At 34.2% G+C, this 24,830-nt stretch overlaps 2 protein-coding genes across 5 annotated transcripts; one reads left to right on the top strand and one right to left on the bottom strand.

Annotated features, from left to right (window-relative positions):
• Positions 1–745: 745 nt before the first annotated feature.
• Positions 746–10,427, top strand: MS3_00007632 (uncharacterized protein; the record flags this gene model as incomplete). Of its 3 annotated transcripts, XM_035729801.2 has the most annotated exons (11): positions 746–878; positions 909–988; positions 1,021–1,303; positions 1,337–1,405; positions 1,440–1,563; positions 1,598–1,676; positions 5,711–5,935; positions 7,209–7,443; positions 8,901–9,050; positions 9,482–9,832; positions 9,979–10,029. In XM_035729801.2, the coding sequence occupies exons 1-11, from the start codon at positions 780–782 to the stop codon at positions 10,027–10,029; spliced, it is 1,746 nt and encodes a 581-aa protein (XP_035585286.1). In that variant the 5' UTR covers positions 746–779. The 3 variants fall into 3 exon arrangements, with proteins under 3 accessions (XP_035585286.1, XP_051066491.1, XP_051066490.1); XM_051215950.1 differs by having other exon boundaries at positions 746–988; positions 1,021–1,405; positions 9,979–10,427; XM_051215949.1 differs by having other exon boundaries at positions 746–1,303; positions 1,440–1,676; positions 9,979–10,427.
• Positions 10,428–12,343: 1,916 nt separating this feature from the next.
• PCBP4_3 (Poly(rC)-binding protein 4) lies at positions 12,344–20,900 on the bottom strand (the record flags this gene model as incomplete). Of its 2 annotated transcripts, none has more annotated exons than XM_051215948.1 (4): positions 12,344–13,337; positions 14,235–14,350; positions 18,404–18,648; positions 20,835–20,900. In XM_051215948.1, 3 exons carry the CDS (start codon positions 18,635–18,637, stop codon positions 12,767–12,769), a joined length of 921 nt encoding a protein of 306 aa, XP_051066489.1. In that variant the 3' UTR covers positions 12,344–12,766. The 2 variants fall into 2 exon arrangements, with proteins under 2 accessions (XP_051066489.1, XP_035585285.1); XM_035729800.2 differs by lacking the exon at positions 20,835–20,900 and adding an exon at positions 19,837–19,930.
• Positions 20,901–24,830: the final 3,930 nt, after the last annotated feature.

Raw genomic sequence — 24,830 nt, 5'->3', positions numbered from 1 at the left:
GTAAGCTTCAGGACTGTGAATAATTGGGTGTGCTTCTGTGCAGTGATAATGTACCAGGAGTTTTAGACCATTGGAGACTGTTTTACTTGTAATTCGTTCTCCTGAGTAAAAATTACCAGAGAGTATTAAAACCAAGCTCCTGAAATGGTTTGACTCTGCTTGTCCAAGACTTACCTTCAGGCTTGACCAAGCTATAGCTACTGTGGTCGATAAGACGAGTATATTTTGTTCCCAAATAAAATAGAAAACTACGGTACCAGGATTACTATATAATAAAAGCCCAAGAATAGAGCGATAATAAACAGTTAAAATACAGTATAACATAAGTTCCTATTTCTTAGAATATCTGAAAAGCTTCAGATCTGTGATTTTGGAAGACATAGTTTCAAAAGGATCGTCCTTTCTGATGTTTTTTATTCAGTCAAGTTAGCTCGAGGAATAAAGCTCTCTAAATTAAAATATGGTCATAGAAGAGCTATGGTCCTGGCACTCAACTGTCCTACTAGATTTCAGCAACAGGACTTCTGAAAATGACCACATTCAGATGCCTGTTGTTGTTAGATGGTCTTAACGAACACAACAGATCCAACAACTAACTCGTTTTTCTGGTGTTACTGACATTTCACGTGTGTGAGAAATCTACTTGGGATTTTTAATTTATATACCTTCCGGTGATTGTAACTTTAATTGTTTTAATCGCTTCAGTTCTCCTAATTGACCAATAAGGAACGGGCACGATTAAAACACTTTAGCGCCAGGTTACGGTTGGACGTGAAGTCATGTTGATCTTAAGATTCGTTCTTTTGTATTTGCCTTTCTGTTTATTGATATGTAAGGCTGATGATGCTGCTACAGCACCTGAAGTAGAAAACAAGAAAGTATGTACGCTTTAATTCTAAATTCCTTAGCCGTCATTCAAGAATCCAAATATCCCCAAAAATGCTTACCTTGCACTGTTCTTTAACTCACCATCAGATATTACTGAGAAGTAACTAACTTGTTTTCTAACCTTCTCTCCAGACTTGTAGTCTCTCAGGCACGCAAAGATGGTATAGATGACTCAATTGCAAAGTATGATGGTGTTTGGTCTGTTGAAGTGCCATATACCAGTGCGATAGAAAATGATCATGCACTGGTTCTCAAATCCAAGGCAAAACATCATGCTGTTTCGACAAAACTGTTCAGGCCAATAAAGTTTGACACCAATGAGCTTGTTATCCAGTATGATGTCAAGTTCCAAGATGGGATCGATTGTGGTGGCGCCTACATAAAGTTGTTGAGTGCTTCACCAAATTTGGACCTGGTAAGTTCTTAAAGTTTTGTTAACTTAGTTAAGAAACAATTTAACGACAAAACTCCGTATACAATTATGTTCGGTCCCGACAAATGTGGACTAGAGAACAAAGTACTTAAGAAATATGCAATAATTTTATTTCTAGTTCCACTTTATTTTCCGGCACAAAAATCCCAAGACTGGTGTGTATGAGGAAAAGCACGCTAAAAAGGTTGTTCCAGAACTGGAGTCATACTTTTCAGACAAGAAGACACACCTTTACACATTAGGTTAGTTGAATACCCCATCATATACTTGATGTAGTTTTACGTTCGGATAACTCATTTGAGCGGTACATCGACCAGATTAAGGTTCAAAGTGGCAGCCTACTTGAAGATTTTGAGTAAGTCTATAATGCATAGTTTTTTGGCATTTCCATATCTTAGTTTATGATGTCCTAATTTTGTTTCCTTATAACCTCCCACATTTCTCAGAGTATACAATTATCTTAGATCCGGAAATATGTGTGCTAAGTCAGGGATTAGGACGAATAGCTTACATTTGTAGTATAGTAATTTCATTTCAGTATCACTTTTCTGTTGCTGTTGTTTTCTATTCTTTGATATTAGCTTATTAGGAACCATTTTTTCTGTATGGATTTTATCACGTTTAATACCATCTCGTCTTCCCTTTTTATGTCATCTGGAAATGTGTTGCAATCAAGTCTGATGTATTCTTGTCCCATGTCTTATGCTAGATCTGACCATCAGTAGTTAACTTAAAAGAAGGCAAACTGGTATGGTCCCATAAGACTAGGTATTTATGCAACGCATACACCGGCTTTTATTTTGTACAAGGCTATTTAGGACCTAAAGCAGGGCAAAGAGAATACATCCAACCCATTGCAATTCTGGGCCATGTCACCCGATCTCCAACCACTGATGCCTATCCGTCCTGGAAAAAGAAATGCATTTCAATTATCCCCTCTATGCATCTCGAAATAGTCAGGTTATATTTCGTTAACATTTAACCGTTATATCCTGTACTCATTTCAAGCAAACAATTCAATTTCATGATAGTTCGATTCCCCGAATCAGACGAGAGCGTCACTACTTCAACGTAATCCGAAACTGAATTAATAGAACCCACGAATGGCTAAATTTCAAGTTCATTTGGTTTATCCTTGAAATAGCTAAAAAAATTTCAGCATGTTTGCAAATCGTTGGACGGTCGACCATTTTCTTCCCGCACAATCAACGTACTGTATTCTCATAATGAGAAAAGTGACCACTGAAGGACATGTATCAATGCAGCTTTTTAAACAAAACAGCTATCTAATAATCCTTGAAACACGGGTTTCTAGTGCCCGATTACAGATATTGGGAGTACCACTCGTATATGCCATAAACACTAATGTAAAATTAGCTGAGGAAGATGTGACAGAAATATCGAGATTGTAAATCTCCATTAATTGAAGTGACTGGGATATAAGTTCCATACTCTTCTGTACTCCTTATCTGATCTTATATTGCTGGTTGTCATGATAGTAGATCCGAAGAAGTCTGAGGAGGGTTGGCGGAAACCTGATATCAATCTATGCGTTCATTGGTTGCTGTAAACCATATCATTATGAAAATACTACCAGATAAGAGCAATTGTTATTTTGACCATATCTCAACTCTTCGTCAAATGTTAAAACACCATCATACTTATCACAGGCCAGCAATCGTGTTTCTTGACATCAGGGCTACCTTCGATTCGTTGGACAGGAATGTTCTCTGGGATTGTCTATCGAAATAGGCTGTGTCTGAGAAGTTTATTAACATCCTGAAAGCCCTATATCCAAACACTTTAGACAAAGTGAGGGCATACAACCACCTTACTCCATTGTTTCATTCAAGCAGTGGGGTTAGACAGGGTTGCCCAATCTCGCCATTCCTCTTCAACTTTGCCATCCATGACATTCTGAAAACAGCTCTGATGGATTTAAGTAATGGCGGTGTGGATCTGTTGCCTGGAGAAAATTTCTCGATCTTGAGTATGCGGATGATATTGTCTTACTGTGCGATAATGCCCAAGCCATGCAATCCGCACTTAATCAGTTGGCAATCAGTGTCCGTAGGTACGGTATGAGCTTTGCACCTTCGAAGTGCAAAGTACTTTTACAAGACTGGAAAGACCCTGATTCGGATCTACAACGCGTCGGTGAGAGCAGTTTTGTTCTATGCTTGTGAAACCTGGCCTCTCCGAGTTGAGGACGTTGAACGACTTTCTGTGTTCGATCATCGTTGTCTCCGAAGGATTGTTGACATCCAGTGGCAACACTATGTTAGTAATGCAACGGTTCGGCATCGTGTGTTCGGGCACAGAGATGATAATTCAATTGGTGTCACCATCTTGAAACACCGACTTCGGTGGCTCGGACATGTTCTACTAATGTCGTCCCAGAGAATTCCACGTCGTGCATTATTTGCCGACTCTGGGACTGGCTGTAAAAAGCAGAGAGGTGGTCAGTATATGACATGGTGTCGTGGTATGAAAGAAAGCTGCAAAGGGTTGGCTTGTGTTGGTCCTTCGCGACTCCCTGGTTGGGGTCCGAGAGATGGTGCAACACAGTGGCTAGAGACGTTATCAGATATGGCTCAGAATAGAAGCCAATAGCGATCGTACTTTAACTTTATTTCACTTAATAAAAATTGGACGCAACTCTAACTGGAAGAATTTCTGGTCGTACCTTCGCTAACCGAACTGCCTCTCCCTTTATCATTATTATTATTATTATTATTTCACTGTCATACGCTAATTTCTGTTCGTTATTGTTCCCCTTTTTTCTCGTACACACCTTACACTGTCTCTTCACATACTCATTATTGTGTGGCGCATATGTCCACCTTTGTACCAATGTTTATGTGTTCAAATAAAATAATAAAATAGATATATAAGAACACGTGTAATACTTATGATCAATTTCCCTCCTGTCATTTCCTCTAAATCTTAAAACTGACTAGCTTCTACGAAGTTGGACAGTCAGTCAGTCAGTAACAACGTAGAACTTCGTACGTACGTACATCGGTTCGAGTTGCCATACCACATTAGCACAGAGATGCAGTTGGTGATTTAAATTCCATTGTGGTAGAGTTAGTAAAAGTATAAACAGTCATCGGAAAGATTAGGGTTTGAAAATGTTATCTAAGAAGTATAATCCAGTGAATGGATGCATCTGCGCCATTGCAAACGATTTTGAGCCATATCACTCGAAGTCGGAAGTTTATATGTAAAGCATATTCAAATAAACAGAATTAGGTTTCTGACTGTAATAGTTTCATTTCATCTCGTTTGCTTGTGTAATTGTATTTTTGAGTTCTGCGCAATACGGTGTACTACATTACCAAACTTAATAGGCCATTAACAGAGCAACTGAAATACATTAAATTTCTCATTTCTAGCTCGAAAAATCTTAGATTATTGGCTGCATTCTTCAATAAGTGTTTGCTTGTCGAAACCATGTAACCGACATTAAAACATTACGAGGACTATCAAATTGTGTATGGTATGATTACCCTCAAAACCGACTAAAGAGTATGCACAGGCAAATTTGTCTTAAAATTTGAATCCCGATAACTGCTTTCATTCTGGTTGCTACACATGAACTAAAATGCCAAGTTACTAGTGCATTTGATCCCAAAAACTGAACTTTTCGAAATAAATATAGGGCAAATAGCAATATTAAAGCATAAAATCCCAATAAATGTAAACAAAGGGTTCTATTTTGTAATCGCTTTACGGAACAGGATTGTTATTTCTGCATATTTCTTTTATATATTACCACCACTGAATTAAGTACTTCTATGAATTCGGTGTTCATCTTGTGTCAATAAGGTATGGCAACTTGGACCGAGGCACATATGTGCCTGGTCCTACGTTGTAGCTGACTGACTGATATTTCAAGTCTGTTAGTGCATTGGTAAAAGATGAGTTACTGAAAACACATAGTGTTATTTTTGAGTGTGATGAAATCGTCGTATGTTCACCAATATCAACGTGATACAACGTCCAAAGCAATGAAAACATCATCATTAGAATTACATTATTATTGTAAATGCTGGTCTTAATAGTTCTACAAAACAAACTGGATTGATGTTAGTATCTCATTTTTGGTTCATGAAATTTACGTGGTAAATGGGTATTAGCACAAGCAGTTTATTACGTATATACTTATCATTTTATTAGTGGACATACGTCATCCCTATAACTGCTTAGAAAGCATGTTATTAGCGTAATTAGTCTCACCAATTTTTTTTAGAATCGTTTAAACTGTTTGTTTTCAAATTTATTTCCCGATGGCTTATGACTAACATCCTCGGATAATCATAGCATCGGTTTCCCGTAATATTTTTCCTTACACCAGCCCATTCAACGTAAATAATCTTGTTTTAGTCCTCCAGTTAATCCTCCCAAAGAAATTGATGATCCTGACGATAAAAAACCAAGTGATTGGGATGAAAGAGAAAAGATTGTCGATACAAATGCCAAAAAGCCGGATGACTGGGATGAAGATGCTCCCGCAACTATCGAAGATGAAAGTGCCGTAAAACCATCCGGGTGGCTTGATGATGAACCAGAGATGATTCCAGATCCTGCTGCAATACCTCCAAAAGACTGGTGAGTTTTTTCCATTCTTATCACAGTCCACGGCTAGATGAACAAATTATTTTCTTAACGCATAAACAAAGTGACATCTAAAGGGAGCACAACTAGTAGTTCCCAGTTTCTTGATTTAAAGGTTTTATAAATCATTAGTGTAGATGGTTACAGCCCTACCGATTGTGCTATACACTATATTGCAACTATATGTTCAATGTAATAAATGTCACTAGTAGTGAGCCAATATTCACTAACGAAATTGATTCTAAGAGTATTTATGCTATTGTGTGTATAACGAAACCATGTTCACGTTTGTAGTATAGTCCGAAAATTCAAAGCGCTTTGTTTAGTCAATTTAACCGGTTGAAATTACTCTTCCTTAAGCTGATGGAGTATATATTGATGCATTACGTATGAGATCCTAAGATCCTAACTTTGAAATCTAGTAGTTTGATTAATTATGTGTTCCTCCTTATCGAATAAACTAGAAACTTTGAAAAACGCCTGCTGAATTCATCACACTTGTCCGACTCAGTTGATATTCCCTTCATCTATTTCTTATCCTGTAAATTTACTCTGTACAAGTATAAGCTGTTGTAACTTGAACTGATAAACATTCGTGCTAAGTTTTACGTTGTCGATAACACTACTTTTGGATAACTAGACAGCCCTCCATTTTTTGTGTTAATATTAGTTTTATTCCCGAGTCACATTGATCTCTTGACGTCCAGTAAACAGTGTCAGTGTTGACAGAAAAGTAACTAACTCTTAGTATAGTACTAGTTTGGTTACTGAAAATCACTCTATTAGTCTCCACTTCATTGATGACACTAACCTATGGGCTTTCTATCACTCATAAAGCACGTTTAAGACTTGTTTCTGTTCCAGGTATTTGGAGATATAATTGTTTCAGATAATTTTAATTAATGAAAAAGTACAGATCTTTACTGAATTTATCGACTCTTGTTCTTTCGACATAGCATCTGCTTTTCTTTGTTTTAGTTGGAAGTATAGTAAGTGGAATGAGTTCAGTACTTTCCTAGATGATGCTTTTTCTAATCTCTTTTTACTGTGTAACTGTTAAGACTAAAACTAAAGCGCACTGTCGATCATTCGTGACATATATATATATATATATATATATATATATATATATATATATATATATATATATATATATATATATATATATATATATATAGTTATCGTATTTAATTTATTAAATCTGTTAGTGTGGATGCAAGTAAATTAACCATTTCAGTTGTTTGAAGTTGTATATTTAATTTTTTAGGGATCGCGAAATGGACGGTGAGTGGGTTGCACCACAAATAAATAATCCTAAATGCGCCAGTGCACCTGGGTGCGGTAAATGGCAACGACCAATTATACCAAATCCAAAATACAAGGGCAAATGGTCTGCTCCAATGATTCCTAATCCAAATTATAAGGGTATTTGGACACCAAGGAAAATTCCAAACCCTCACTATTTTGAAGAAAAGAATCCATTCAAGAGCTTAGCTGAAGTGGTAGGTGATGCACTTAATTTAAGTTGTACTATATGATGATTGTTGAATATATTTTTTTATGTCATTCGACGTTGTGAAACCTGTTCTTGTTTTAATGATTTGATTTTGCAACAATATTATGGGTCATTCGTTGTATCATTTTTACATCGACCTTATCATTATTACCATGTAAACTCATTTGATATCTAGTGTCGATGAGAACAATGGTTTGTAAAGTAATAGATGATTGTATCGGTTTAGAATTGTTTCTACACAGACTGGCGAACGAATAGGTTGATTTTGCTTATTCTTTTTTAATTGTACTTCTCAGGTTTGGACTTCTATAGCATTATATATTGTTTCCGATCTTGTGTTTCTCATGTTGTCAGTTTTCTCTTAGTGTGCTAATTTAAAGTGTCACAACTTGGGTCGGTACACATTCATGCTATCTCCTACCTTGATAATGACTAGATGGATCCTGAAAACTTCATAACAAAGTCTTATATAAGGTTTCTATACTTCCTACGAACTCTGCAACTCATCTCGTAAAGTATTTTTCTAGTTTGATGTGATAGTACCAGCGTAACATCGAAATATACTAAAATCATTTTCTTCAAATTCCGCTGCTTACCGTAAAAACGATTTCACCTGATTTGACAATGTTATCCATGGTTGGTTTCTAGTTTCCTTTTTCTTATTTTCGTGAGATTTATAACTGCAAATACAAAATCAAATACTCACGAGTGCATAACATCCACTCTTACAACTTCATAATTCTTTTCTCAATGTTAGCTGTCCATATAGTTCGGTTATCAATTGTCAGATTAATCAATAGATTATTGGTTCGACAACTGTAAAGATGGTTTTGCTTTTGTATAAACCTGTAAATTACCTGTTCATTAGGTGATGTGGGATCTATTTTTTTCATTCTTGATGTGTTAACCTTTCTGTAGTAGTAAAAGTGTTGAAAGCCTGATATCTACATAACGTCCATATTTATTATCGAATTTTTATATAATAAATATTTTTTTTTGCTTAGTTTTACAGTCAGTTTGATATGTCTCTATGAATGATACCATTGTTCTCATCGTTACATTTTATGGTCTTGTTTGTGATTCTGGTGACTATATTGTTCCATATTATCGAGTAGTATATTGCTGGATGTCTTTTTGAAATTGCAATCTAGCAACATACAGCTTTTACTGGAGTCGGTCATGTGAAATTAACAACTTGTATCTCTCTCATCCCACTTTTCCAGACCTTGTTGGCAATTCGATTCTCACAGTTTTCCTGTGACCACTTTCTTGTTTTCATTTTTTTAGCAACGCTATAACTTGTAAAGTATTGTTGCTAAGTTGTTTGTTGTATGTACGTTCGTATTTGACTATTTTGCATGTTAAATTAACAAATAGTCTACGTTTATTGTGGTCCAAAATTTATTTATATTCATAATTCAATTACCTTAACTTTATTCCTAGAACGCAATAGGTCTAGAATTATGGTCCATGACTGACGGCATTACTTTTGACAACTTCTTGATTGTTGATTCAAAGCGCGCGGCTGATGAATTTGCTCAAGAAACATGGACAATTAAAAAGGAAGCTGAAAGATTAGCCGATCCGAAAGCAGTAAGTCCTTTTGGCTTTGAATATTGGAGTTTCGTTTTCTTTTGTGATATACGTAGCTAGATTTTAGGTAATCTAATCGAATATTTCATAGTATTATTAAGATAAGGTAATACAACTCAGTTATTAAGTATCAGATCTTTTGCTCTTGTCTTTGAACTACACTTAAGTTCTATTTATGCTGTTTAACAATTTGAAGCTGCTTATTTGTTTTCCGTTTTCTGGTTATACCCTTGCGTCACAAGTGTACTATCCCAGCTTGTTTATCAACTCAATATATGATAGTGTTCATTAGCCATCTTGTTTCCTGATTGTACTGCTGTGTTGCATTATTAGTAATAATTCAAATGTCTTTTGTCAGTTTGTAGAGATTTTATGCCATTGCTTGGGTTCTTTTTGTTTTTATCAATCGACCATTTGTTTTTTATTTACAGCAAAGTGTTGTGGATGCTATACGAGAAACCTATAATGAGAAACCTTGGCTTATCTTTGTAGTTGGCCTTGTTTGTACATTACCCATTCTTTTATGCTGTATCTACATGTGCCGGTCACCATCCAAACAACATGATATTGGTATGCGCAAGAAGACGGATACATCCACGCCAGACGACTCTCATGTACATGTTAGTGAAAGAAATGCAGAAACCGAAGAATTAGAAGAATCTGGCGAAGAAGATATTGTCCAAGTTTCTAAAGGCTCCGGTGATGAATCAACCGCAAATAAAACAGGGAGCAGCAGAGATAACTCCGGAGAGGAAACTCCTGATGAATCTGGAGAAACCGAGGTATGACATATTTAGTTAGTCTTGGTTCTTAAATGGCCCCAGTATAGTGGTTACTTTAAAATTGGTTAGATGTTTATGTGGATTGGTTAATAGTCATTCAAGTCACTTTCATGTCTATTTTATTAAATTTATATTATCCATTTCAGAAAGCGGCTGCAAAACAGTCTATTAGAAAACGACGTTCACGAAAGGAATAAATTTACTCCCTTGGATTTCATTCCTGAAACACGTGTTCGTATAGCTTATTTAATCCTAAACCTTACAAGCATGTTTTCTTTGGATTGGTGAGATATAATCGTAATTATCATCCCTCCCGTTATGTTATTTGTTACTGTAGTTTTGTGTCTCTTATGGAGACGGTTTATGTCTGTTTATCTACTTACTGTATCATTCACTCTTCGATATATGTAGATGTTGAATTGGCATTACATTTTGTTTCCATTTTATAGTTTTGAAAATCTTGTTTCTTATTGTCATTTCGTTTCAACCCAGTGTTTTTTGCTTACGAATATGTTTTACTTCATTTTCATTTGAAGTCGACGTTTGTGTTTTACGATCAATAATTTTCATTTTGTGAATAAAATCATTCTCTGCATATTCTGTATTTTGATATGCCCAAGTAGGAAAAAAAAGCTACCAACCCTTCAGATATATTAATGGTCATTAGTCTGTCTATGTGATTTAACAATCTCATTTCCAATTTTTATTAAAAGTACACCATTCGGTGTATTGAGATGCTCTAGTTCACGTATTCTAAGTAAAATGATCAAAAATCATACAAGCATCTTGACTCTAATATTTAATTGGATTTCAGTATTCTCAATCTTAACCTAAGTGTTCAGAACACAAACTATTTTGTTGTAAAGTGTCGCGAATAGTATGAAGTGATTTTTTACTGGTATTTTTAGTGGGGAATATTCTGTTTTGTCATTATTCCTAAGACGAATAAAGAAAATAACATCTAGTTACGCTAGCATTTTTGACCCACTAACTACACCGTGTAAGAGCCCAAAATCACTCACTATGATTTACCTTTTATCCCTTTAAACATAGATTTCGTGGACCATGCTGTTAAAACAATTCCATATAGTAGTGGTCACAAGGTCGATTCTGTGGTTTAATGATGTGTATTGTGATTCAGAGTAGACCTTGTCAACTACTTATTCCTGTTTATTGGTTTTATCGAAATTCGTCTTATATATACATTTGAGACAGTCTACTCACTATGTTTTTGTTAGGTAGTTAAAAAGGATGTTAATCGACAGGTAACAAATCGTTTGAATAGCGAGATCAAAATGCAATAAAAGTAACTAGTATGATCTTATTAGCTACTTTGGGCTCAACTAAAACTGTCAAAGGGCGTCGAATCGATTTCGAAGCCTGATTCCTTTGAAAACCCGCTTTAGATGCTCTTGGTACCATCTCATTTCCTCTCAATCACATATTTTACCTTCCCTAGGATGATATTTTCAGTAGTTTCTCTGTAACACCTGTCTACTAATCATTCGTTTCATAAATTTATTAGCCTCACCTGTTCAAAGAACTTGGTATTTTATTTGCTCCTGATCACGGTAATTTCACAACAGATATCTCAACCTTTAGTTTTGTTTGGTGTAATTCCCTAGTAATTTTCTCACGAATCTTAATCGAATAGTCACAACTGTTTTAGTGTCACCAGATCGGTTAAATTCTTGCGAGTTTGGGTAAACGACCCAATTTTGTCACGTGAAACAGTGTCGACAGTATTTTTTCTATAATAATGTATTTGACTGCATGTACTAAGGCCACTGCTTCGGGTTTAAATTACCTATATTGTCATAAATTGATCCTATCCAGGTGTTCATACCTACACCGTTTGTTATTATTCTCATCCACGGGATTTGTGTACACAGCACATTTTGGGAAATCAATTCATATCTAATACCTAGTTGGTCTATTTATTCTGAGCACTCAAATTACCCTTCACTTCGAGTTTGGTTGAGTTCGTCTCAATTGGGTACCAGTATATTTGATTGTCTAATGAGTTGATCATTGATTTTAACGATCAGGGCTTAAATAAGTTAACCAGTTTACGAAAAGCTTACTTTATCCCGTTACTTTAAAACCTGAAGGTAATTCATTGTATAAAATATGTGTCCTAAAATCAACAGACTGACACTCACTAAGTCGCTCACCATAGAGTGGAAGGTTGAGTGAGTCATCTTTTCAACCGGGTAAATGCAAAGAAGCACCGACGAGTTTTCAGAAACTATCTATTGCATTCTTAGTATAAATTGTAAAGAAGTATTTCATGTCCTTTATCATTTGTGGTACACATCACCTGACTTGAGTCTTCAGCGAAATAATTGAGAATCAACAACTGAGTCGTTTTTGTTTACGCGACGACGCCTCATCAGTACTTTACTTGTCAGCAAATATATTATCTTTCACCCTTATGCTTAACATAAATGGCTGGTAATTTTGCGTCCAATCAACTTAGTGATAAATCTTGATTATATCAGAAGTAATTGATTTTTGAATAATCATGATACTATATTATAGGTTGATTGCAATATCGATCCAAAATGAAAGTTAAGAAAAGTGGTACACTGAATGAACACGTGTTTTTTTATCTAATAATATCCAGGAAACACATCAGTAATTATTCTAAACAGATTCTGATTATCTGTGATTTAAAACTTAGGACATAAACGAAACTATAATATATTAAACTAAATGGATGGAGTAACTAGGTTAAGAATTGACTTCTCTTCTAGAACTGCGAAATTTAAGAATATGTAAGTTATTGCGGCAGTTTTCGACAACTTATAAAAAAAATTAGTGACTTGTGGGTCTCATAAAAAGATAGATCAACTATTAGTAATGATCCTGGAAGAAGGTATAACTAGAATCCTATGTAGTTGTCACTTTCCTTGGTGTTTCATAAATCCCAAGTCATTGAGAAGTGTGTTGCAACTTTTGAATAAAATTAAGAACATTACATGGACTTATTTGCTTCGTGTCTGTTACGTCCAAATGGGCTTTCTGTCTAAATAAGTCAGCAGATAGGATTGGTGTACTTATTCGTGTTGTTTGGGTGATACTTCCGATTCTAGATTCTCTGGGTACTTGCAAACCACTGCCTTGTCGATCCCAACAGAAGGGTGAACATTCTTTTTCGTATCGGAATGCTGTTTCTTTTCTTTCGGGTGCTGAATGGAGAATGGTATTTTGACTTTTTTTAAAGTCTGGCTGTATCCTACATGGAAACATAAATTTCATATTTTTAGAATCGGATAATCCAGCAGGCACGTCATTTATTATTCTCGGTAGATTCTTTCGGTTACAAGTGTGACTTTGAATGCCATTATTAATATTTATTCCAGAATTTTCAATTAGGTCGTCCGAGGAGTGGTTAGATGATTTACTAGATTGGTCTGTTAACTCATCTTTGAAGTCATTCCTCGATGAAAACACATTCTTCATTGCTATGTTTAGTGCCAATATATGCTTGTGTAACTCAATACTGTCATTCAAATAAATAATGCAAAAAAGGTCATTAAAATACTCATTTTTCATCATTATAAATAAACTAAGTCTAATGAAGTCCAACCTTAAATTTCACTCAAAATGATTGTCTTATTACTATTACCTAATTATGCGGATAAACTATTGACTTAAAATTCAACTCACTATTTCTTTTCTCATAGAAATGAATGTTCTCTTGACATTTCTCATGTCAGAACAACAACTTTTGGTGGCATTAACTCAGTGTAGCAGTACGGTGCCATGATACTTTGCATGAAACCAAATATACTGAGAATAGTTAACATTGTGCCTAATTTTTTTCATGATTAAGAAATTAACAGTAGTTAATTTCTCCTACTAACCAAATTTAAATATGTAAGAAATGTATTAAAGTGAATAACGTGACAAAAAAATATGGGTTTCACAGTTATCCGTAAATTCGTACATAACAAAAATGTGGAGACCCAATTTTCGAAGTTGGTAAGTAGTTGCTTTCCACGTCTTCAAAGTTCTGACCAACATTCTTGTTTATCCCAGTGAAATAAAGGTTACTTAGAAATACGAATGGTGTTTACTGAATAACTTTTACTTTTCATTCAAAGTTAGTCAAAATAAGTTCTGCTCATGTGGGCAAGCGCCTCCATAATCCTATACCTTAGTGTGGCATGTTACCGTTTTGGTACACACGTCTCGGTTAATTGCAGCTTGTAGATTGTACCCAATTATCTGCACACCATCAGAATATTTTTCTTTCCTTTATTTATCAGCTGTGAATTTTTTTGTTCATATCACAGTATAATGAAACGAATAGATTTTGCACAATTTCACAAAAAGTTTAAAGTTTGCTATGCCTTAGGAATATCAATAAATCTGAGTGAAACCATAAATTCCTCACCTGTTACTAATTTGTGAATGAGCAGACTGTACTGCACTCAGAGTTCCTGTGATTACCACTCGGCGGATATTAATACCTTCTTCACCACTAGAAATTTTGATTCTGGCCTGCGAAGCCTACAGAATATAATTAACAAAAGGGACGGATTTTGAATTTAGAGGTGTAGTGGGATCATGAAAACGTTGATACCAGAATCGTTTACAACTGGCTCCTTAGTTTTTACATTAATCTATTTTAGGTTTTAAAAATAAATGTTCTGGCTGTTTTAGTTTGACTTAACAAAGTGTAAGCTACTGTTTTAAAAGTTGCTCTATACGTCACATCTACTAAATGTCCAGCTGATGCAGATCAGAATGGCTTATCATTCGATTGCATGCTATCAAGTGTCTATATTTTTTCTGTTAATTAATATAACCTTGTTTATCAAAGTCCCGTGGATTATATACACACAATCCGAGTATGCTGTTTTTAGTAGCCTGGTATCAGTAAATTTAGACTCTATATTAACAATACCGTTGGGGTATCATGAATTTAGCTTTTTGGATAAAATAATATTTAGCTTATAAATAAACGGATTCTTTCGTTTATGTCTCCATAAAACGATTACTATCTTTTATTACTGTGCTCACTACATTAAAAACCCATTTGCAATACAGATCAGCATACCTATAATAAAACAGTACTACTAAATAGTACGCAGCACATGGTAATTATGAGTGTGGAGTTGCGCTCACTAGTGAGCAGCTTCGTGAGGTTATTCTCGGAGTTCTAGTGAGAAACCGTGACCAGTGGAGCTAACACGTATCAGGTGGAGATAGATATCTACCTCAGACAACGGAAGATGGTCGCACATTTTCGTGGATTTGTTGAAGTTAGACATTAACACCGTTGGATGCCAGCCCTGTGATCTAGTGGTTAAGAGTTTGCGAGCGTGATTGAAGGTCATGATTTTGAATCCCGCAGGACGGATTGTGGATGCTCACTTTTCAGGAGTCTCATACTAGGACTAAACGGTCTTCCAGTGATATCAAGTAAAAACTTAAAAACTTCCACAACCCCTCACTGATAATTGTTAAACAGACTGTATAACTACTTTGGAGTACATACTCACTTTGAATACGACCAATAAAATATTTTAGAGCATAGTTGAGCAGTGGTGAGCAATGAATTCCAGGACGCGTGTTTCTTCCTATTTGACTTAACATTATCATGACAATTGTCTCAGGATACACATATGCCGAAAGTGACCGATAACTTTCAGTCCTTAAGATCAAAAACAGAAGATTCAAAATCTTACAACTAAAAACAATGGAATACTTTATTTTCTACAGTTGATGAGTCTGCTCTGTAATGTGCATTCTCCATTTAACTTTTTATCATTTTATAGTACCTGTTGTATGATTACTAAATCCGTTCAATAATTCTGTTCGTCTATATGTATTCAGCCTCGGGTTAACATACTGTTATAATCGCTTTCTTACGGTTATGACCCAGCTATACCTATTGCCTAGTATTCTCGGACACCGATTCACTCGACAAGTCCCCAAATCAGAACACGGTTGAACAAGAAGGAGATTATATTCCAAATAACAAGGTTAGATGGAAGCAAGAAGCAAGTCAGAAGCACAATAGGGAAAACGTCAGTATATTTATAGTTTTTACATGAGAAGATTCTAGAGTATTCTACAACTATCGACTAGTGCTGATTGGATAAGTATTAGCCAATCAGCGTACAGCAAAGCAATTGTGCATTGAGCATGCTTCAGTCCAGTCTATTTTCCGCTAACACATACAAAGCTTATTTATCTTACAGGTGTCTAAGACGATAACTTGATAAAAAAGTGCAACTCCGTGAAACCTACTGTATAAGTTATGAATCTATAAAAATGACACAGCTGCACATGATGATACTGCGGTATTCATGTTGTTCATGAAGATGTACCAATGATCTTGACATGGTTCACGAAAAACGTCATTTGTGTGCATAAGTAGGCTAAGAACCAGATTTTTAAATGTTAAACTTAATGTTTGAGCTCTGATGAAATTTACTTCCATTTAAATAACCCTGTAGTATTTGTAGCCATGACTCAGCAAGTGCTAAATAAACACTTAGTTTTGATTGATATAATGAATGGATAAATATTAGATCACGATTGAAAGCCTTGAAGCATTGGACGACCGTTTGGTCCTAGTATGGGCTCCTGAGCGCTGCGCATTCACGATCCCTCACACAGGACTCGAAACCCGGACCTTCGGTTTCGCGCGCGGCCGTCTAGTGCTTCAAGGTTTTCAATGGTGGTCTAACATTCTTCCATTAATGATATCAATCTAAACTCACCAATCTTCACAACCCTATGCTAATAAACACTTAGTTGTTGAATTTCATTATTCTACTCTAACATACGTTCTCTTTAAAGAATCTTTAGGAATGCTCTTAGTTAATAAAAAAATATGTTCATTATCGAAAGTTTTGTGTTGGATGTTTTTGAACTTGACTAGGAATAATTGTAGACAGAATTGGATAGTGATATTATTTCTTTTTATTTAACTACATATAATATTGTATACTGGCCACAAATTTAAAATTACTTCTATGCTATTTACCAGTATTATTTGTTATTTCAGTTCCGTAACAAATAGTTTAGCGAAATTAGATAATAATTAGACACTAAACTAAATATTTACAAATAATAATTAATTAGGCTTAAATAAATTCAAGTCATCTTATTGATGTCTGTGTATATTGATTTTAGCACAAAACTTCGGGGAAAAAATAATTTAGCGAAACAGCCCATTCGACCCACATGTGGTTACCTTCATCAATTTAACACAGAAGAATAACCAAACTATTCATGAAGGTAATGTTTTTATACTGCCCTAAGTAAATTAATTGTAGAATATTTTCTAATCGAATAAACATACATAAAAGGGTATTTGAAAATAAAAACCATCCCTAGACACTTTTTTCCTTTTCAAGACTTATTGATGGCAAGTATGTGAGACCTTAGAATATTTCATACTACCTCAGATATTCAGACAATTAGTTTAAAGATAAAGACGCAAGTTGAATTTCTCAAACCATTGGATCATATCTCATATTATGAGGGAATAGATTTTGTATATGATTAACAATCAACGTTTACTGATGCAATTTATTAATTTTGATCGCCTTCTACATTACCAAGTAAAGTGACACTAAGATAAGCGTTAGCTGATCAAAAAGGAAGGAGGAATTATTTTTAACTCGACTAGCTTAGATGTAAACTAGTTTGAGCTCAACGATGTGAGATATACGGAACATACTTGATATTGTACATCTACTTATCGTTTCTCGAAATGATAAACTAAGTAACTGAGTGATCGAGAAAAAAATCGAAGGTTTCATTTAACTTTTGTAAAATATGTGTGAAATAACTAGTCTGTTGCCTTATAGTATTAAATTTCTCAGAAGTACTTACCAAACATGGTGTGCAAAGGTCAAGCTCAATGTTTCATTTCGACCACGTAATCATTTTCTCTAGGGAGAAACGAAGATAATTTAAACCATTTAGCTAGCTTTTAATTTCTGATATTCAGTTCTGTTTGGTTTAAACAGATTATTCAAGTTCTAAGCATTCATTTCGCACAATTTATGTACCAATTTACGTTTGTTTTCTTAGCAACCTAACTTGGCATATCACACAATATGTGAATGGAGTTGATTTCAACTGTTAATCACTACCTTGTTAGTATTCTTACTTATTCATTTTACGTGGATTTATTATCCTTAACTACTAGGTTTTCGAGTTAGGAATATGCCAGTGGAATTATGTTTATTTTGCATTCAACCTGATAAGGGTATTACTTACTAGTGATAAAAAAATTAGATTTCTTAACAAGTAATACGTTTATAAATCTTTCCTGTTCTATTTATGACGACTATTCAAAGTAATAATTAGAAAGTCACTATATAATGGATTTTTGAATAAATAAAGTGCTCTGTGAGATCGATGCCTACAGTAATTTTTTTAAAATTTAGTACAGTCGCTTGGACAGAGATTAAAATAAAAGATTTGAACTTCGGAGTACACTTGATTAGGGCATAAAAGGAAGTTACCAGCTAGTCAAAAAAGTTATTTGTTCCATATAAACGTTGAGGTTTATGTCTATTTAATAATAGGACTGCTTACCTGCCGAATTTCGTTGATTTTATTACCTCCCCTTCCAATCACGCATCCTATAAGGTCGTTGGAAATTAAAATTTCACAACGGTATTGTGCTCCACCAGGCCCGTTGGCAATTGGTGCCTTTAAAATCGCTGAGTTTCGCAATAACTTAGGTGTGCGGAATAATGGAGTATGCATGCCACTTTGAAGGGTAAGAGAAGGAGGTTGTAATTTGCATGGCGATTGAACGGCAGACATCGGTCGTGGTACTGTAAGTATAAAAAGTGAAGAGTATGCAAACCAAAAATTGATAAGTAAACCAGTATCGGTATACAAACTATCAACTAATGAGAATAGGAATATTTTCAGTATTACAAATGGATCTTTTTAAGCTCAGCGAATCAATCATTCAACTTAAATGCCTCCTATTCAAAATTTGAAGCGTCAGTTACAAAACCAACCGGCCCGGAGATTACATAGACAATGAATAATATTCAAAAACATACTAAGAGTTGTAGTTCCAGCACTCTTCTCTGAGATAAAGCAAGTAGGTTAAGTAAGTAGTTAGTATAAACCAAATGAAAGCTTAGTAGACACTCATTTCTACGAACCAAGTTGTGTTGTGATAATTATTGTAGCAGATTATGTTTGATGTTCTGTGGTTGAGGGAAAGCTAACGGAAACCCTTGATCCGATGACAGTTGGCACTCATCATCATAGAGGTTTATAGTAACTTATGACTTTGTGTTCCTTAGTATTATTTCCAGGTACGTTATTGCTGAGGTATTCGGTCAGTGATCGAACTCTTGTAAGACTAAGATGTCATGCGGTTTAGTGTACAAGTTACAGCTTAACAATTCACTTCATGAACACCATAGTAGTATTGTTTCTGACTGAAGCGGGTTCGCTCCTTACTGGAAGAACTATTAGAGACAGGCCTTGTTCACGAATATCAGAAGACAAAATACATAAATTTGGGGCTTCCTATAGATTGCCTCATTTATTTTAAAATCAAAGCAGTTAGTATGCTTGCAACCCGATAGTTCTATAAGTAGAAAGCGAATTAGTGTCAATGACAGTTAGAGATGCGGCAAGACCTGTTTTTTGTCCGAAATTCTTCGACGGACATGGCAAAACACGATAATCATTTCTTTCCTGATGGAAAAAGAACTCTTAACCACTTGATATTTTATGATATTTTCATTTCGTAACGAAAATTAATCACTAATAAACTGGTTCATAAACACATGTCGGTCTAGATATAAGTGAGATATTCATTGACTACATCGTACTGTTTTCACTATAAGGTGACACATCCCATCTGTATAATGGCTTATTTATTAAAAATCTTCACTTAGGAAGGCACCAATATACAGGACATCTTGCAGATGTTAACTAACATTATCCGGTACTGATTGGAATTGAGTAAGTTATGTAAGCAGGCGGATACAAAATACCCTGCAAGTTACTGAATGCTGCACTGCTCTTGTATTCAGAAGTTAAAAGTGAATGACCGAAATCTAAGTACATATGAATTTCCGAGAAATTCATTCTCTTTTAATGCAAATCCGTTATTACAGACAGTGATGTAACCGTCAAATATTTCATACGGTATGGGTGATCATAAAAATCAATAAAGTCCCTTTTATTTGAAGTTTTTTGGTCTATGTAACTCTATCAGATGTTCAGCCAATTCCTTGACACAATCCGCCACAACTTCTGGTCACTGGAGATAAAGTGATTATAAGTTGGATATTTCTTGATGTTGACTGAACCTCATTGATCTTGTTTTTATTACGTTTGAAAATTGAAGAGAAAAGAACATAATATTTTATTACTTCACATAACATAAATCACTCGAACAAGTACTCATATAAGGAAAATGCATGAAATTTGTTTAGTACATCTCTAAATGGTCACGAAATCTTAAAACACCGAGGAGGTTTACTTACTCTACCTACAGTTGAACTTCGTGTATAAAAGCTACTAATACTACCTAGGTATACAAAATAGAATAAGTTCGAATCCATTTCCTTATCGTTTAAAGTCAAATACTTTAATCACCAAGACATCATTCAATAGAATTATATATTTTCAAAATGATTGTCTAAATTAAGAAAATATATAATAATTTCACTAGTTTATCATGAATATTGTGTTATAGTGAAACGGATCATTTTTTATTCAGTCAAATTCAAGTGAAATTATTATTATGTTTAGTTCTAAGTAAACTTGGAATTCAAAACTAATAAATGAACCAACTAGACATGAATGAAAAGAGTGGGGGGGGAAGAGAGACTGAAAAAAAACGATAATCCATTTTTTTTAAATAAAAAAAACAACAACAACATGCACTTAAATTTCATCAAACCAAATTAATTTAAACACAATCATATAGATTTATTATAATCAATAATAAATAACCATCTAATTTAAAAAAAATTCTTTCACTTACATTTTGAGATGTGATAAATAATTCCGAACTAATTTTAGAAACTGAAATGACTAAAACTAATTAAATACTCATAGTATCGAATTTAAAGAAATTTCAAGTGATTAGTGTTCAAAAGGTTTCATAAATAAAATGACCTATTGGCCTCTAAATTATAATTGCCTTGTTGTGTATCCTATGGTTAGGTTGTTTTTGTTTTTTGGTTTTTGATAACAATCATCGATTAGTTCACTTGATATTGTTTTACTTGAATCTTCCCATTGATGTTTTAGGACTGAAATTGATCAGTCTCTTATTGGTATATGTGCATACTGTGCATATGCCTCGATATTGCCTTCATTTACAAGCATTATAAGTAAAGATGGATAGTGGCTAGTAGTAGAATCCAGGACAATATCAAGTGAATTAAACTTCATCCCATTTCATAAGCAAGTGACTATCAGGACTCAGTAGCTAAGTGGATAACGTGATGGCGTTTGAAGCGAACGGTACTGAGTTCGAGTCCCAGAGTAACACATCAACTCTGAGATGCAGGTACATCCAGTTAACGAGTCCCAAACAGGACGAAACGCTCGTCCTGGATTCCACTGTTAGCCACTATCCATCTTTGCTTATAATTCATCAATTAGTTTGTAAATTTTTATCAGTATATGCCTAGTTTGGTGATTGGTTTCATGAAAGAAAAGGTTGTTATTTTTTTCTCAGTTTAGAAAGTTCATCTTAAAAGAAATTAACAAAAACAATTTTTTCTAAAAAAAGAAAAAAAGAGACAAAAATGTAATTTTGATTTAAACAGATGAGATCATGAGTTAATTGAAGCTAGACCACCATGGAAAATTTGGAAGCACTAGGACGACAATCTCCACAAAACCCCTTCCAATACTAATTTTGATTGATGAAATAAAAATTGTTTTCGACTTAGATACTTTGTATGTTATTAATGGAATAAATCTAAATATCCCATCACAACTTTAGTTTTCGAAAGACTTCAATGTATTGTTCTTGATATGGATTCATATTCTATTTGTTTAATAAATCGAATGAAAGTAGCTCGAATAAAATATCCTTTTTTTAGTAGAACAAATAATAGCTGTTATATTTAAAATGAGTCATGAGTAGTATTGGGTTTTACCGAGGTAATGAAATTTTAACAGTCCAATAATGGTTTAAGAAACGGGTTTACAATTAAAATAATCTATAGTATAATTAAATAATTTGATGTAATGAAACTCTCAGTTTTAAGTTGATTTTAATTCAAATTCCATAGAATTATGTAGTTTTCTGAACTGGTGAAATCATATATCTTTATGATGAATAGTTATCATACTTAAACTACTATTAAGCTAATTAAAACTAATCTCTCTTCTTTAACAAGTTTCTGTGTGACTCCAGGCAATGGAGCCAAAAAATAATTATTGGTAACATCTAAAAGGGAACTGATGATAAGGTCGTGTGATTTTTTATGTAAAGGAAATATAATCTAGTTCGTAAAATGATTCAAGCGGAATAGAACCAAAAATGTCAGTGAGTACATATATAGTATCATCTTTCTGTATCACATTCATGAATTTCTTCATAATACATTCTTTCAAATGGCTAGCAGTGGAATCCTTCCTATCCTATTCGGGGCTCGTTAGCTGGATGTATATGCATCTGAGTTAATATTCACCCCGGGACTCGAACTCAGTACTGTTCGCTTCAAACGTTATCGCGTTATACACTTAGCTTCTGAGATATATACACAAGAACCTTAATGAAACAAATCTATCTTTTTCAATATGCGAAAAATTCATTTGATTTTTATAGATTCGCAGAAGATATAAATCAATAGTTAACATATAAACAATCACAACAATATGAATCTGTAATGACTTGACAAATACTAATACTGTTACTAGTATGGCCGTTTATCAAGGATGCTGAACAAACTGTTATTTGCTACTTGTTCGACGGAACAAGACTGTTATAGCTCGAAGGACTTATTTATGGACCAACCACACATTCTCAATCGATCTAAATAACATCAACATTTACAGGGAAGCATGTCATTTTGAAAATCTGGTCAATAATAATTAAATGTGAATGTATCAAAAATTTATTTTATTTATACAATTTCTAAAATCAATAAGTTAGACTGCTCCAATTAACAGTTATAACTAAATGACTGAGATATAGATTTACTCTTTCGTAACAAAACCCTACTTAATTGAGTGAATTCCAGGGAGTTTTAACGGAAAACTTTTAGATATGAGATTAAAAATTCACGAATGAGCCATAATGGATGCCAAGAATGTAAGATGACATTTTACTTTACAAATTAAACGCAAACGTAAAATATAGGGTACCGAACTAGTAAGTTGGTGACAATTTAGTGTGAAGTTATTCATCCTGTTTACGATATTCAACAAAAGTACAATTTCTGACATTTCCGAACAGTTTCTCATTCATTTAGTGGGTGAGTACAAAACTGGATAGTGTAATTTTCACTGAAGATTTCATCCTAAACATTTAAAATCATTCACATATGTCTATTAAGAATATTTCAGTATACTTCACTCCAACGTCTCGAGTTGAAAATATAAATAAGGTTAAAGCTGTAAATGAAATCTCCGGTATAGATTATAACATAATGCATAGCACTCACCCACCAAATGAACGAAAAAATGCCTAAGAATGATTAATATCGCACACATACTAAACATTGAAGTATGGTTAAGAAATATACTCAGGACGACATTAGTTACAAAAGTGTGATTCAAGGTACACAGTTACTAGTTGGATGTTCATGCCTTTAACAAATACATATATTTTGTGTATGCAATTTTTATACTTGTGCTTGTTCAGACACAAGTGTTCTCAATTCAGAAATTTGTCTACAGAGTAAGTTAAAAACTGATCGATAAACATGTTGGGCCTAATAGTGTGTGAGCAACAATCAATGTTTTCGAAACAGAAACATTAGGATGAGTCATCATTCTGAAAATCCAGAGAGCAATTTCTTAACTTGGGGATTACAATTAACAAGTTAAACTGAATTTTCGAGATATTTGAGGAAGCAACAAAGAAATTATTCATATTGCATTGGTTGTCTGAATCTTCTTATTGACGTTCAGGATTGCGATTGATCGAAAGTGCATCCCGTGTAGATTGCCTCGATACTGCCTTAAGTTGGGTTACGGAATGAACATCAACTCTGGGATGCAGATGTATCCAGCTAATGACTCCCAAATAGAACGAAACACACATCCTGGATTCCACTGATAGCCACCAGTCATCTCTGCTTAGGAAGAAACTATTATCTTATCACATTGCACTCACAGGATGGTCGTAAGATGTTTCAGACTTCTATATTTATCAATTCTGTAAAACCAGCCTCCTAACGGAGTGAAGAATTTTGAATCGTTCAATATTAGCAGCTTTTAATATTGTCATTCATAATAACGTGATAGTCACCAATAAAAATCTATTAAATCAGAAATTTCAGAAAAATATTCTAATATTCTGTTTCTGAATATTAGAAGGGCTAAGAGAGTTAGTGGTGGTGGGGATTTGTTTTGTAAGTGAAGCAAATATTTTATTAAATTTATATTCAACCATTTCAACACTGGCCCATAATATTGAACATTATGAGTAGTAGTTAAACTGTACGCATGACAATAATTTAGCTAGCCTAGGTTAAGTAACTTAATCCATAGAGAAATTGTTCACAAGGAATATTAATCCAGAATATTAATCAACATATTCCTCAGTTCAGTAGTTTCTATTGCTATAAAGTTATAATGTTAATCTGATTAATTTCGGCAATTATTCAGACAACAACTTGATTTTAATTTCTGAAAAAGTAACACGTCTCAAAGATACTCACAATCTAGCTTAAACATGTTAAAACTACGATAATTGTCGTTGCTAGGACTGGGTTAAGTTTAGGCCGTATCATGGTTGAATATAAAAACACATTTCATTGATTTTATGCTAAGCGACATGAAAGTTATTATTATT

The sequence above is a fragment of the Schistosoma haematobium genome, chromosome 4 (assembly GCF_000699445.3).
Source record: "Schistosoma haematobium chromosome 4, whole genome shotgun sequence".
Taxonomy (NCBI): Eukaryota; Metazoa; Platyhelminthes; class Trematoda; order Strigeidida; family Schistosomatidae; genus Schistosoma; species Schistosoma haematobium.
The sequence above is the reverse complement of the archived record's forward strand: the minus strand, read 5'-3'. Positions and strand labels throughout refer to the sequence as shown.